Source organism: Antechinus flavipes, chromosome 1 (genome assembly GCF_016432865.1).
Source record: "Antechinus flavipes isolate AdamAnt ecotype Samford, QLD, Australia chromosome 1, AdamAnt_v2, whole genome shotgun sequence".
Lineage (NCBI taxonomy): Eukaryota > Metazoa > Chordata > Mammalia > Dasyuromorphia > Dasyuridae > Antechinus > Antechinus flavipes.
In genome coordinates, this window is record NC_067398.1 from 430,081,393 (window position 1) to 430,097,524 (window position 16,132).

The 16,132-nt window shown below is 33.0% G+C and overlaps 1 protein-coding gene across 1 annotated transcript in view; it reads right to left on the bottom strand.

Annotated features, from left to right (window-relative positions):
- The window catches only part of VPS4B (vacuolar protein sorting 4 homolog B), a 34,278-nt gene extending 18,402 nt beyond the window's left edge, over window positions 1–15,876 (bottom strand). Inside the window, exons 1-6 of the mRNA XM_051969914.1 lie at window positions 15,616–15,876; window positions 12,948–13,059; window positions 10,671–10,827; window positions 8,752–8,819; window positions 7,426–7,545; window positions 4,333–4,489 (exon numbers count right to left, since the gene is read on the bottom strand). Coding sequence (XP_051825874.1) covers window positions 4,333–4,489; window positions 7,426–7,545; window positions 8,752–8,819; window positions 10,671–10,827; window positions 12,948–13,059; window positions 15,616–15,636 — 635 coding nt within the window. The 5' untranslated portion in view covers window positions 15,637–15,876. The remainder of the gene's footprint in view (window positions 1–4,332; window positions 4,490–7,425; window positions 7,546–8,751; window positions 8,820–10,670; window positions 10,828–12,947; window positions 13,060–15,615) is intronic.
- Window positions 15,877–16,132: the final 256 nt, after the last annotated feature.

A 16,132-nucleotide genomic window follows, 5' to 3' on the forward strand; every position in this document is an offset into this window, starting at 1 on the left:
TCTGTGCAGAGTGCTGTGTTGGACAGAAAGCCAACGTCAAATAAGAAAGATACAGATTCAAGTTCCACCTAACACACACTGGCTGCATAATCTTGGGCAAGTCAATGAACTTCTTAATGTGAGAACACTAAAAACTGCACGGAAGTTGTCAACCTGAACTGGATGAATGAGATCACCATTTCAGGCCCTATTCCAATGTCTATATGCAGGGACTATCTACAGGTTTGGAGAAGCAAAAGGCAAAATATCGATAGAACAGAGAGCAACATTTCTTTAAAAAAAAAAAAAAAAAAAAACAGGCAGGGGAAGGGAGCTTTCTTGTAGATGGCTAAGTTTCTACATTTACTAAACTAAAGTAACAAGCCTCACATTTTCCACACAGCTTCTTTCTGTTCTATCTTATGGAACATTAAAAATTTGAGGATATAGAGAAATAACTAACAGCACTAAAAGAAAGGGCCTATTATAGCAAGTACTACTAGGAGTAACAAATGCTATAATTTCTAATAAATCTCACAACCTATAAATATGGTTTCACTTGAACTTTATAGATTTTACATAATAAGTTTGGTCTTAAACTATCCAGGAATATCTTTCTAAGTATTAAATCAGCATCCATTGACATTTCATAATTCTCTAGTTAAATGAGTTAATAAATAAGAGTGGAAAACCACAGTAACAAGTAGGTGACAGGTCTCTAAATCTACTGCTTAAGATCACAACTCAAAGTAGCCAATTTCCATTTATGCAGATGGGGAAAAAGGGTGTTCTGTTTAGCTCACTGACACCATACTGGTTCAATATATGGGGGAAAACATCTTCTAACAGTTAGTAATACCTAACATTGGAATGGGCTATCTCAGGAAATAGTAATTTCCCCATTACTAAAGATCTTCAAGCATGAAGCATGAAATAAAAAACTTTCCTTTCAGGTATAAAAGAAAGTATCTTTCTTTCAAATTTCAACTTCTTAAAAGCCCACTAACTATAGATCTTAAATAACTTCTGAAGTCCTCTCTGTGGGATTCTGTATATACATGGCATACATGAACTGCTAATTCAAAAAAATTAGAATAGAGTATCTTTAATATTAAAAACTATAATTTAATCTTAGATTATTCAGAAGGCACTTGAGGACATATATTAGTGCTTCAAAAATATCATCATAAATACTTATAACAGAATACTGTTTTGGGAATAGTAAAAGGAGTTATATTATACTAATATATTTGGCTTGAGTAGATTTGGATTCATCAACTCAGAATTAAGTGACCTCACCCCTAACTAGTTTATTAATGAATCAATTTTAGCAGAATACTCAAGTATCCTTGGCCCTGTGCTGTTTGACATTTTTATCAATGATTTGAACAAAGGTACAGATGACAAGCTTATCAAGTGTGCAGATGACACCAAGTTGGAGGACACATGATTGATTACAGAATCCAAAAATATTTTCAGACTAGAATCTTGGACTGGATTTAATAGGATGCAATTCAAAAGGATTAACTAAAAGTTCTACATATGAGAATAAAAGTTCAATTTCATAAGGCTAAGAACAAGGTATTAGATCAGTATCAATTAAAATATCATAATTCTCTGGTTAAATAAGAGTTAACTAAAAGTAGAAAATCACAGTAACAAGGAAGTGACATGCCTCTAAATCTACTGCTTAAATCTGTAAACAAAAAGAGCCAATCTCCCTATAGACAGGGAAACAGGGTATTCTGTTTTGTTCACTGACACCATACAAGACAACAAACAACAATTATCTGGGGGTTTTAGTTCAACTAGTAAATATAAAATGGCAGCCAAATTAACTACTGCAATTTTAGCTTTCAGTAACAGAGAGGTAGAGGATTCAGAACAATGTAAGATTGTTGTATTGCATTTGTTCTGATCAGATCATATCTGGAACATGTGTTTGGTTCTGGGTACTCCATTTTTTTTAAACCAATAGGTTGCAAAATGGCTAGAGGATAACAACAAAAATGGAGAAGGGCCTCATGCTAGTGTAGTAAGATGACTATACAAAGAACTAGGAATGTTTATCCTGAAGCAGAAATGTAATGAGCACATGATAACTATCAAATATCAAAATATCAAACTATCAAGCACTAACTATCAAGTGAAGAAAGGGTCTCTCTTTGGCTCTAGAGAACAGACATAGGTTGACTGAATAAAAGTTTCAAAGAAGCAGATTTAGCCATTATAGTATCTGTTTCAGGAGTGGGGATGGCATGCTAATTACTCCCTTATAAAGAGAGCTGGAAGCACATCTCAAGTCTACTTCCTTCCCTTATGTAGTGCTCAGATAAAAAAGTGGAGGTTCTCTTAGGGTAAAGCATAGAGGAGAAAAGACAAGGATCATACAGTTAGTTATCAGGGAACTACTTTTTCCCCCTTTGCTTCTTCTAGTTCTTTTGCTCTTTTTGCTGCTGCCAAGTTTTCACTGCTTTTCTTTTCCTTTGTTTTGGTTCTGTTTCAATTCTGCTGTTTTTTTCTTCAAATTGTTTGCCTATTTCAACATGGGTGGTTCAACATATAGCTTTAATTTAGGGGGGGTTCGCTTTGAAAGGCTATCACATGGAAGAGGCAGCATGGTGGAGGATAGTTATAGAGGATGATATAAAAAACAGAGGATAAAAACAACCTCTTTCATGAATTTTCCAAAAAGAATCTGTGAACCATTTATCTGCAACTTCCTTTTTGTCTTCTTGTTTCATTTCTGGTTTTATTCCAGGTTTCTATGCTCTAGCACTTTCCCTTTCTCCTTGATGGTCACTTTGCCATCCTGGAAAAATCTATGTCCTGAGGCTCCACTTTCTAGTGGACTATTACCTCAGGTGGGCCTCAGCAATGCTCCCTTACAATCCTGATTCCACTCTCCTAACTTTCTTTTCTCCTCCCTAACATCAGTCTTACCAGGCATCTCTGTCCTACCTATCCTGCTTTACAAAGCAAGCTCTTTTAAGGCAAGTACTATTTTACTTGCTTGTAGCACTTAGCACCAAGCCTGGCATATTATAAGCACTTAATAAATGCTATCTAATCTATTATGGTAACAATTTAGTTTAATTTAATTAATACTAATTTAGTTAATAAATATGCTAATCCAGTGCAAAAATGTAATGATATGATTTAGTTCCTCTAATAGTGTATCCACTTTACTATCACATAATTTGGGAATTGGAAAGGACCTTAATGAATATTTAATTCAACGCATGCAAAAAAGGAATCCCTCCTATAATATACCCATATGTTTGTCCAGCTCTGATACCAAGTCTACATTGCAATCTTAGCTAGATATTTCCTGGTTCTTCCTGCTGGGGCCAAAGGAACACATCTAATTCTTCTTTTACATAACAGTCCCTTGAATACTTGAAGAAAACTATCTTAATATGAATTTACTGGGTAATGCACCTAGTATTGTGTCAGGTACTGCACTGAACAGTTTTCTTTAAATTTGAATCATTTTTTCTTCAGATGAAACAAACCCAGTTCCTCCAACTAATCCTCAGATGCTACCAAATCTAGCCCATTCAAAATTGTGAACATATATTCCTCCTATAAACCAGTAAAGGAAGGTAACAGATTGGAAAGTCTTCTCAAAGAGATAATCACAATCTGGAGATGAAAAACTGCTCAATCCATGTCCATCTAAAGCCTAGCTGCTACTGTTAACTAGTTTCATTAAAAGATGATGTTGAGGGAAGCATTAGAGAATACATATTTATAAGAACAAAGTTATAAATGGCTGATCAAATGAAATCATTTTCCAGTGGGTTTTGTGTCACTACGATTACATTTTACCTATAATGGATTAATGGCATTACTGTAAAATAAAATTAATGTTACGTAGGGTATGATTGACTGTATATGCCTTTCACCAATTTCCAAGTACTTTCATTAATATGAATAATTATCATAGCACTAATCATATGTAGCTAGTGTTTATATTAAATAAAGCAGCATTCTACTCCTAGTTTGTCTTCTGCCAAGAAGCTGGAATTTAGGAGAACCACCTAAGACTGGGTACTATTAGGTTGTTCTACTTCTCTGTAGATAGATCCTTATTAGTGAGTGCATGGAAGTTAAATAACGTTATTACCTAAATGTTCTCCCTTTCAAAGGTTTGTGCTTCTACAACTAGTACTAATTATCTTACTTACTAAACATAATACAAGTAAATATTCCAAAAAGCAATTAGCAAAACTATGACTTAACTTCTGAACACTTGTAGGAATGTCATTTCATAACAATGATTGTTATTTGATATCCTTGACACTTAAGAAGGACTATGTCTTGATAAATAAACTCTAATTGATAACTTACTTTTCACTTTCACCTAGCCACTTGGAGACAAGGTCAGAAGAAGATATTGAAAAAAATGTTGAATTGTTGGCTTCCGTAGCAACTGCTTTGGCCAAGTAGGATTTCCCTGTTCCAGGTGGCCCAAAAAGAAGGATGCCCCTCCAAGGAGTTCTTTTACCTAGTTTAGAGTAGAAAAGAAGTTAAAAATGGGAATTTCAAAATGACTAATTTTGATTCAGGTTTAAAACCAGATTTATTACCCTACATGTAAACTCTGACAGTTTATGCCTATGGGATTCATTTTCATACTAAAACAACAACAACCAAAAAAAACCACTTTTGAGTCAAACCAGTCTTACATAGATAGAATTTTGAACTATATGGTGGACACTTTTTTATTCCTTTTATCACCATTTTATAGATGGATATTATTCTGACTTTAAATTTTTTAGTGAATCACTTTCTGACCAAATATCAAATGTAATGCATTTTCCTAAGGTGTCAAAGGGAGATATCCTTTCTAAGGGGAAAATATTTGGATAAAAACTATATTTTTATGATCTCAATTCCAAATGGTTTTGGTCAATTCTGGTTTCTAAGAAGGCTAAATGTATCGCTAGAGTTAGGTTTATTATTTAATACATAATTATAGTAAATATCATTTTGAGGGAAAGGGAAAATTAGGAAGCAGACTTTAAACTGAGATTAACCACTTAGTGGAAAAGCTATCAAATTAATTTTTTGTTCATGTCTGCTTCATTACTTAAGTGAAAACTGTCAATTTATGCTATTATCAATTTGATTTTTTGAATTAAAGGAGTATTTAAAACAAATAATAAAGATCAAAACTTCAGTAATGATTATTTATGTAAAAGATTTGCAAAAATTAGGAAAGCTGGAAAGCTATATAGCAAAAAATGGGTCCAGAGACACATATAATACACTGCAGTAACTGGATCAATTATCTAACTATGTTAAAATCATTAAAATTAAATGAATTTTTCTCAGTTGTGGAAAAGGGAAAATTCTCAAATAAATTAAGATATTATTACAAATAACATGTATAACTGTATAAAGATAAGAGTTTTTAAAATATAAGAAAAAGAAAAACAATGGGGAAGTATTTGTGGTAAATAAATCTGATAAAGAGTATGACAACAAAAATTAAATTTTAAAATAAATATGTCTATATATAAATATGTTTAAATGTTTGTATGTGCATATTTGCATGAATATAGGTATATAAAACACATGAGAGAAATATTCTTTCATCAATATGGAGAAATTGTCAAAAGACACAAACATTTTTAAAGGATGAAAAAAAAAAAGTTAACTCCATGAAAATTGTTTATTTTCAGTAATAATTAATGACAAAAATATCTTAAGATACTACATTATAGCTACCAAGAAGCAAAAATAGAGAAAAACGATACAGTGACATTTTAACAGGAATATGTAAGGCCCTTTGCATAGTTGGTGGGACTGGCAATCTTTCAGAAAATAATTTGGAAATATGCAATAAATCATAATATTGATCATATCTTTTGACAAAGTAATCTTTTTTCTAGGATTATGTGCTTAAGATATCAATAAAAACAAAGAACTGTTTGCACAACAATATTCATTACTACTTAATCTTTAATATTTAAAAAAAACTAGAAAACATTCCCAATAACCAAGGAATGGTTAAATTATAATGTATGGAGAGGTAATATTATGCTGTAAAAAATGTCAAATATAAAGATATAGAAAACAATATAAAGCAATTATGATCATTTTTTTTAAATCAACCAACACAAGAGGACTTTATAAATTTCCAAAAAAAAGTGAAAAATAGTAAAAAGAATGTTGAATTTGAAGTCAAAAGACTCAAGTTATTTCTTAAGCTATAACATGAGGAGGCTAGAAAAGAGGATCCTATATAATTTCTTCCAACCCTAAATCCTACGCTTTGGCAGCAAACATATATTGTTATTCTTTTATTATGTTAACACATCTAAACTATTTTTCTCATTTAAATATAGAGCTTGGATTTTAGGATTGGAAGTGGAAATATCTATTTTTTTTTTTTTTAGTATTTCTTTAGAGTTTTCAAAATTTATAATTTAAAAAGAAAGAAAAAAGTAAAAAAGGATTTGCTGTGCAAATTAAGGGTATAAAATAATCAAAGGAAGGACTGAAAACCTTGATCTATTTAGCAGACAACTGTTTCTATAATAAGTATATCCCTTCCAAAAATTCAAAGAATAAAATTCAAAATTTTAAGTTATTTCTCTTTACTGAAATAGTCCTGGTAGGATTCCTCTTTAACAAAACACTTTATTAGCCATTAGTTTGTTAATATTTGTATAGCACCTGAAAGTAATAACATTATTTTAAAAATACCTAATTAATGCTTCACTAATTCACGTTAGTCACAAGATGACTAAGTATAAAAACGGGTTATATTTTCAAGTTCTAAATAATAATTATTCTAATACAATGTTCCTGTAAGCCTTCCCCCTCTCCCCCCCCCCCCCCAAGCATTTCTACGAGAAGGTTTCTTATGCTTTACAAAATACTAAATATTTTAACAAATATCAATGAAAGAAGAAAATCAGTGCCATGCTAGCATATGGTCTTCCTATTAGTGACAGCATCCATTGAATGCTCATTTTATATATGGTGCAGCATCATTTGAGCATTTTAAGTTCAGTCAGTTAGTGTTGTCAAAGTCATTGATTTGGTTCCTATACAAAATAATTAGCTCAGCACATAGAACAACTCTGTTTGACTTTTAGACTTGCAAATCGATGTTTTTGGTCATTATAGGAATGGAGTTATTTGAAAATCCATTATTACTATTGGAAAAAAAAATCACTTGTTATTACTTAGAGCCATATGTTATATTATGAGCTGCAAAAATATTCTCCTGTTTCTCACCCTAGATAGACTGCATCACTGTTACTGATGAAATGTTCTCCTACTCCTAAGAAGCTGAAGTTAAAAGTCAATTTCTTAAGCTAACCAGATATCCCTCAAATAGTTTTGTAGCACAAAGACTCATTAGGTTTATCTTCAATGGACAACATGCTACCATTTATTTGACTCACACAAATGGGCCAGTGAACTCACCTGTAAAAAGATGTGGAAACTTAATGGGCAATATCACAGCTTCTTTAAGAGCTTCTTTGGCTCCTTCAAGCCCAGCAACATCACTCCACTTTACGTTTGGTCGTTCTATAACAATGGCACCTAAAATAGGAATAATGTTACAAATCAAATTAAGAAGATCTTGTTTAATTTAAAATTAAACTAGAATGTATTAATTAGTAAGATATTAAAAAAAAAAAAAAGGAAATGGAGTTTCATTTCTTCCTAAAGACATCAAGTTTTTGTAGATGTCTATTGCATGGGAAATAATATCATAAAACAAAGAAATGGAAAATGTTTTATTACTAAAAAAAAAGTAAAACAATGGACTCAGAATCAGGAGACCTACATTTAAGTCCTGGTTCTGCCAGTAACTAGCTGTGTGACTCATAAAATCACTTAAATCTTTCTGAAAAGATCTGTCAAATGTCAAGATTTTTATATAAGTAGAGGATAAGATGAAATGGGTTAAGGACAAAAATATTTGTGAGTACTTCATAAAGGGATAAACCACTTGCAAATTATATGGTGGTAAGCAAGTAGGGGTTAAGAATAAGGCTGCAACAAAAGAAGCTATGGAAATAATCAGAATAGAGTTATTTCTAATTTGTCCTACCACTGCACTTTCCCACCTGACTTAAGGCAGAAATCGCCTACATGTATTGCCTACGTCTGTGAGAATGTAAGGTCTTTGAGAGCAAAGACTATGTTTGGTTTTTCACTTGTATCCTCAGAGTATAGGGCTTTGCATGTAAAAAGCACTTAAGAGTTTCTTATTCATTTTGCCCAATTAATTTATCTATTCCTTTTAGTGGTCTGCTAAAATAATAAGACTCATAATCTTTCATTTATAATTACTGGGTATATGACAGTCATACAGCAGTAATATATTTAACATGTGTGTGTATATACATATACATGTATATGTATATGTATATGTATATGTATAGCTAATCTACCTGACTGAGTTTTGCATCATTCACAATTACAGATCTCTTGATGATTTTCAGTTTAGCTAACACAGAATCAAGGCAGAAAATAAAGAAAACTACTGAAAACTTATCATTTAATGGGGAAACAAAAAGGCAATTGCTGTTATGTGAAAATCTCCATCAACATTTCTCAGAGGGAAAGGCTCCTTTTTAAATGTTCTAAATCAAAACAACTGCAGATTACTTAACATCAATTTCATTAATATTTAAAGAGCTTTGGTTCTTGAATCTTATTCAAATATATATCATTTAAATTTGTCAGTTAACTATCAATTTATTTTTAAAGCAACAAATTTAAGGGGAATTCTAAAGCAACCTTGAAGTTGATTCTGTAGTTTCTTTTTTTCTGGGTCATCTGATTCTCCATCCCCATCACTGTCATTCCTAATAAAAAGAATTAAATATATTCAAATGACCATCCACTGATACTCTGAGTATAAAATAAGATAAATATGAATAATAAGGATGAAAACTCAAACTTTAGATATTTACAAATTTTAAAATATGTTATTCATTAAATGCTGGTAAGAGTTTGTCATTTGGGGTTAATAGATTAGAATAATAAGAACCAAAATATCAAAACCATTACATGTATCAAATGATGAGTCTTGAATGGGGAAAAAAAAAAGACATAAGAAACCATAATCTAGTGCTCCAAATTCTAGTTAATTGTTTTTTACATATGACTTATTAGACAACAAACTTTGTTGTCCTTTTTACCTTAACTTCACTAATTCAATATGGACTCAGAAAATAATTTTGTTTTTTTATAAAATTACCAAAACATATTAAAACAAGAATATAATTTATTTTACAGTTGGAAAATATCAGGAAAGTCTTTAATTATTTCTCTGAAAATGTTTCTTGTTTGTTTTGGATTTTGGGGGTAATTTAAAGTTTATTAATAAGGTCAGCATATTATTAATAAAAGGACGGTCATTTGGTCATCTCTTTCAGACCAAAGACAATCTCTGAAAATGTTTCAAGAATTTAAAAATACTGTTGTTTAGTTTAAATATAAAGAATAATTGTTAATTCTTAGTTCATAAAAAATGCCTAATTTTTTTATTTAAGAGGGCAAAGAAACCAGAATATTATGTTTCTTCTTGTGTTTTTTGGTGTTTGCTAACTCCAATTTATCTAACAACAAGCTTTTAAGGCTTTAAAACTTTTAAAGATTTTTAACTTTTAAAACAAGAAATTTATATATGTTATAAACTATTTTATAAAAAACAATCAAAGGCTTTTTACATTTATAGAATGCAAAATTTGAAACTAATAGAAAAATCAGTTTTTAAAAATTCAATTAAAAACTCCAACTGTACAAAGCATAATATCATCTTCAAGGGATAAAATGATAAAAAATGATAGTATCTATTTGTATCCAGAGAAAATATGTAATATGTGTGTGTGTGTGTGTGTGTGTGTGTGTGTGTGTGTGTGTGTGTGTATCTAATGGTAGCTGTCTCTACAGTAGGAGAAGAAGAGGGGAAAAAGTTACATAACAACTTTATTATATATTTAGAAGGAACAGAAAGTTGTACATAGTAGATTTGCAGATTCATGTGCAAATCTTTTTTTTTTATTTTATTCTACTATGCTATGGAAATGCTTGTTTAATAGAATAGAATAAAATGAATACTTTTTTTAAAGAAAGAAAGAAAAATCAGTATTCTCAAAGAGTTCGTAATCCAAAACTTAAAATCTAGTAAGCATACAAATTTTAAAATTCTATGAATTCTTTCCCCTCCTGAAAATTGTGACGATGGGTCAGGCAGCAATTTATTTATTTACAATTTAAGAGTTCAAATATAAGTAATGTAATATATACCACTCAGCATAATAATGCTATGATCTACAATTTTGTTGAAAATTGATACGTAATAATCATACTAATGAAAAGAAATAAAGAAATATGGGCTATAGGTATTAACATTGATCTTTTAAATTAGAACTTAACAACTAAAAGATAAAGGACAGACATCATTTTCTCACAGTGGACTTAGTCTTTTAAAAATCCGCGAATGATGAATAATACAGAAAATTGGTCCCAGGACAAGTACTATTAAACATGACAGTCAAGAGACTCTTTTGTAGGAAATAACATTCCTTTCTTCCAGTTAACTTAGGGAAGATTTTAATATATCATCATCTAAGATTTTAATGCCTTTAAACAAATAATTTTTATCTTGAATACTGAATCCAGAAGATTTCAACGTTGCACTTAAAACATACCCCTTCTCATCAGTTGGGCTGGATTGTCCCTCTTTCACTGGCTTCTGGGGGACTTTCTCTTTCTTCTTCAGGTATTCTTTTAGTTTCTCGGCTCTATCAAGATATTCTGTACACTTTGCCCTGATACTTTGCTTTGCTTTGTCACCTTGTGCTTCATCTAATTAAAAAGAGAGAGAGAGAGAGAGAGTCCTCATTAATAACTTAAGTAGCAAATTAATTGAACATTTAGCTGTGTTTTACTGCTCTGACATTTTGAAGAATCCTGGATTTCAATGGTGTGGATATATTCTCCATGTCAATCCTTGTAAATATTTTTTTTCATTTTGTGATTTTTGTTCATGATTTTCCATAAGAATCTGCCCAATGTGACAAAGATCTTTTATTTAGTACCTTGGAGATAACGATGTATCCAAGCTACCTATCCAATTGGTGATTTTTAAATTACGAAAATAATATTTTGGGGATGAGAGATTGTCTCTTCCTCAGTTAATGAAAAAGAAATCATACTAAAGTCTTTTCCCTTAAAAAAAATAAAGACGAGAACAAGACAACAATGTAGTATTTAAGTCCTTGTGAGTTTGTGTATGAATATGTACAAATATGTATATAAAAACTAAGAGTAAAAGTTTAATTATCTATTGTCTATTTGAGATACACCTTTTCTCCATTTAAAGCAGATAATCAAGTGTTTCCTGTTGCCAATAAAACCATGATAAGAAAAATGGACATTAAGAAACATTAACTATTCCTCATATCCAAAATCATCACTGATAGCAAACAATTACTTCATAAGCATAAAATATCAATCTCATGCCTATCATCTTTACAACAAAGTATCAGTATAATTCTGAAATATGAACGATAGAAATGTTGTATATTAAACTGGCCAGAAATAAAATTTCCTGAAAAAATAGTACACATTAAAATTAATCTTTCATATGTCAACTTTGTAATTCAAACTCAAAACTGAAGTTAAGAGCAGCAGCCCTGAAGTCAGGAGGACCTGAGTTTAAATCTGATCTCAGACACTTAACACTTCCTGACTGTGTGACCCTGGGCAAGTCACTTAACCCCAACTGCCTCAGCAATCCCCCCTACCCCCCCAAAAAAAATAAAAAAAACTGGACTTAAAAAGTTTATATAATACAAATGCTCATTTGTTGGATTTACAAATAATTGGCATTTACCAGTAACCCTTAATTTACAAAATTATTCTTTCACCTGTTTTTGAAGGATATTTCTTCTTAATATATACGTGCCATGTTTCCAAATATTCTTTGAAAAAAATTTTAAAATTCATATAAATAACTCATCTGAGTTAGCAGCTTAATTTTCAAAAATTATATACAGCTGTTCTATTAAATTTAAAAGCACTACCATTTACACATCAAATATTATATTTTAATGCATTTGTTAGCTATTTAAGTACTCAATATTGGCTCAAGTGATAAAAATTTTCAATTTAATTAAAAAACATACAGAGCATTAAACTGGGTTTGAGGATATTCAAAGTTTAGATAAAATACAATCCCTACTTTCATGAAAGAGGGATATGACAACATACTTCAAAACTGTATTATAGAATTGCATATAAAAAATAAAGTGTTATATCTGGATAGGAATAAAATGAGGAACGAGAAAAAGGTAAGGGAGAATCCAAGCATGAGAATGGTACAAACAAAGGTATGCTTTGGGTAAATTGAGGGCTATGAGGTTAAAAATCAAGAATGACCTGAGTCCAAAGACCAATTCTAACAATTAAGAGCCACATGATTATAAATAAATTACTTCATCAGTTTTCTTATCTGTAAAATAAAGAAAACACTAACTACAGAATATGTATACAGGATACAGACTACTATTAGAATAAATTAAGATAATTTATGCCAAAGAGTTTCTTTACCAACTTTAAAATGCTTTATGTAAGCTAAAATTAATATTACAGGGCAAAGCCAATGAGTAGTCATTTAACTGGAAGAAGAGATAAATCTGGAAAGATAGAGTAATGTTGGAATGGAACCCTGCTGATGCCAGGCAGAGAAATTTAAACCTTACCTAATAGGCAAGAGTTAGTGAAGATTTCTAAGTAAAAAGAATGACAAAACATGAATAATATGGGTATAGCAATGCCTGAAGATTATCTGCAAAAGCACAGAGGGAAAGTGATATGTATGGAGAGAATATTATAATGATGAAATAGAAGATCCCTGAAATAGTATCTTTCTTTGTTTTTAAGAAAAGTTAAAGAAGAAAAATGATTAACTGGTGAAATCTTACATTTAACTACATGGATAAAATACTGTACAGCATTTTGATATAGATGGAGGGCTTCTTCATAGTTCCCTGCTTTATCTTCTTGTGCTGCTTTGCTAGCAAGGTCTATTGCTTTCTGCAAGAAGACACATACAACAATGCAATGAAAAACAAAGTAGGATGATTATAATGTAAACAATTTAAACAAATTAATTTGGAAAATTTTCCATAAAAAGGAAAAATAATCTTAAAACAAAATTTCATTCATGTTTTCTAATATCTGTTTCAATACAGTCAAACAAAATTTGTAACAAATTCCCACAAATACCATCCAAATATAATAATTATCTCATATCTATCAGAGATTTATACACACATACAGATACACACACACACACACACACACACACACACACACACACACACACACATATGTTTAATTTAATAAACAAATCTTGGATTCTATTTAAAATCACCCAGTATCTTAAATTTCCACAGAAAAAGAAAAGTTCCAAAAAAAATACTGTTCGATGTAAAGTACAACAGCCAAGAATTAAGCTTTCAATTTAATGTAATAAAACCAAACTCCATAAAAACAGTATGAATTCAAATATTGTGAGAAAGAAAAAAAAGATAAATAGGAAAAAAAAAAAAAAACCCAGAGGATTTTTATATCTACTGTAAAAAACCTAAATGAACACTTCAATAACCACCATCCATGACTGAATAATATTCTTCTGTTTTATTTTCTTTACTGTTAACTAAACTAGATCCTATTCCATCAATAACTGTAAATATTCGGAATAACTAATTAGTAGTTATGTGACATCACTCTCTGGGCCTAAGTCTAGATATTTGTGAAATGAAGGGGTCAAACCAGACTTTTTTTGAGGTCTGAAATACCAATTTTTTTCATGACCTCTTATAATATCCATAAAAACCCAAACATTTTCTGCAATATATTACAGCATAATCAGAGAATTTCAAAGGTGGACAGGACCTTATAGATCATCTGGTCCAATCTTTTCATTTCACAAATACCCAGACAGATTTTGACAGGTGAACTAATTTGTCTGGAATTACATAGGAAATGAATTGCATCAGAAAGACTCAGATCCAGTTCTCCATAAATCCCACTTCAAGGTTCTTTCCACTGTCAGGAAAGTTAATTACAAGATTTTATTTCCTTCATTTCAAATAATGAAACATGTCTTAGAGGCTTAGAGAAATGAGACATGCTTCACTAAATAATGTCAAAAGTGAGATGTGATCTTACCTCTTTCTGACTCCAACACTCTATGCAATATTGTTTCCAGTGTTAATAAAAACCAACCAAACCAAAAAACCTAATGTGGACCAGACACTTTATGTAGACTCATATTTATATAGAATATTTAAAAGATTTTTTTAGGCTATATGTTAGACACAGTATGTAATACTGTTAAAATTGGTTTTCAAACAACTCAAAATCAAGCAGCAGTCCAAAGAAAAAAACTGCAGATGCTTCTTTAGTCAAACTTATGCAAACTTCCTTGTACTTGAATGAAATGTCTATTTTTTCTCATTTTCTCCTTTGAGAATACCATAAATATAGGCCAGACAAGGGTTCAGTACTAGTAATATTAATAAACCAATTATACATACATAATTTGCATTTATGCAGGTAAATATAAGCTAAAGAATGGAATTGCAGGGGATGAAGAGGCAATGGCAAAAATGATTCTCTACTCTAAAAGGTCTGTCTGAGTCCTGTCCAGTTCAGACTTTAAATAGTGTTTATATACACACATCACAATAAACCAGGCTATGTCACATGTATTCATAAAACGCCAAAAGTCTGTCCTGGTAAGAGTCCTAGGGAACCCGGATCTAAAACACCTGAGGGGTGCTAATCTACTTTAAGAGGAGGGGTCAAAAGCCAATGACATTTATCTGCCCACACCAAATCCCAAATTGACAACGCTTTTTAATACCGGACATTCTGCTATCAGAATCAAATCTGAGAAGCTTCTCTCTTAGCCCCAAGCTCTCTTCCTTCCCGTCTGTCTCCTTCTTTTCATCCCCAACATCTGGGGGCAGTTCCGATTAGCAGCATCCAAGGGCGGGTGGGGGTGGGAGTGGACGGAACCCTCACAGTTTGGGGAGTCGAAGGACCTGTCTTTTTGTCTTGCCTTTGCAATCTCAGTTATGGGGCTTTGGGAAAGTCACAACTATATGCCTTAGTTTCCTCATCAGAAAAACAAAGTCCCTAGTGGCCGACGGCCTGACCCGCCTCCGGTACCAAAGGAGGACTAGGCTCCTTTAAGCATACTAGATTATAAACTCCCTGAGGGAAGAAGTAGATTTTATTATTATTATCCTTCTGGTGTATTATTGCGCTTAGTTCAACACCTGAACCTGGCCCCGAAGCTTAGGGGACTTTCTGGCCTACAAGGGTCGGGGCAGCAGAGAGCCCCGGGCGCCTCACACAATGACAGCAGGTGCGGGAAGAGATTCTTCACGGCCGAGTCCCAACAACCGCCCTAGCCAATCCCTTTTCCCTCTCCTAGCCCCGATTCCGAGCAAATGCCCGGCCCCTTTCAAATCTTCCCCAGCTCTCTTCTGCTCTCCCCCACCCTGCCTCGTGACCTCGTGACCTCGTGACCTCGCGCCCCCTGGAGGGCCGAGGTGGCGGGGAGGAAGATCTGGGTACCTGGAGATTGGCAGATGCCATGGCGGCGGGAGGAGCCCACGGCCAGGGGAGAAGGGTGGAAGGCGAGAAGCCACAACGACGTCAGGTCGCGGACGAGTGTGGCAGGCTCGGGCTGCAGCGGTGCAGAAGCCGGGACAGTGGCTCTCAGTTCCCGGGAAGACGGTATATCTTCCGGTCCTTCTCCCGCAGCTTCCTAGGGTCCCACGGTACCCCTCCCCTCAACCTTCCTCACTACTTCCTCAAACTCAACCCCCCCGCCCTTCCCAATAGAGTTACTGTCCCGCCCCATTCAGGAGGCACTTCCTTGTACGTCACCCGCAGTGCGTCGTGACGTTAACAACCCATTCCAGCATGGGAATGCCTGGCTCGGTTCAGGAGGCGGGACTGAGTTTGGTTCTCTCTTAGGTCAGGTAGTGAGAGTCCGAGGGGCGGAGCAAGAGCGCATGCGCGCTCAGATGACTAGCGGGAGGGTGGAGCAAAAGCGGGGACCCGGGGGCCGCCTACTCCTTTACTCTCT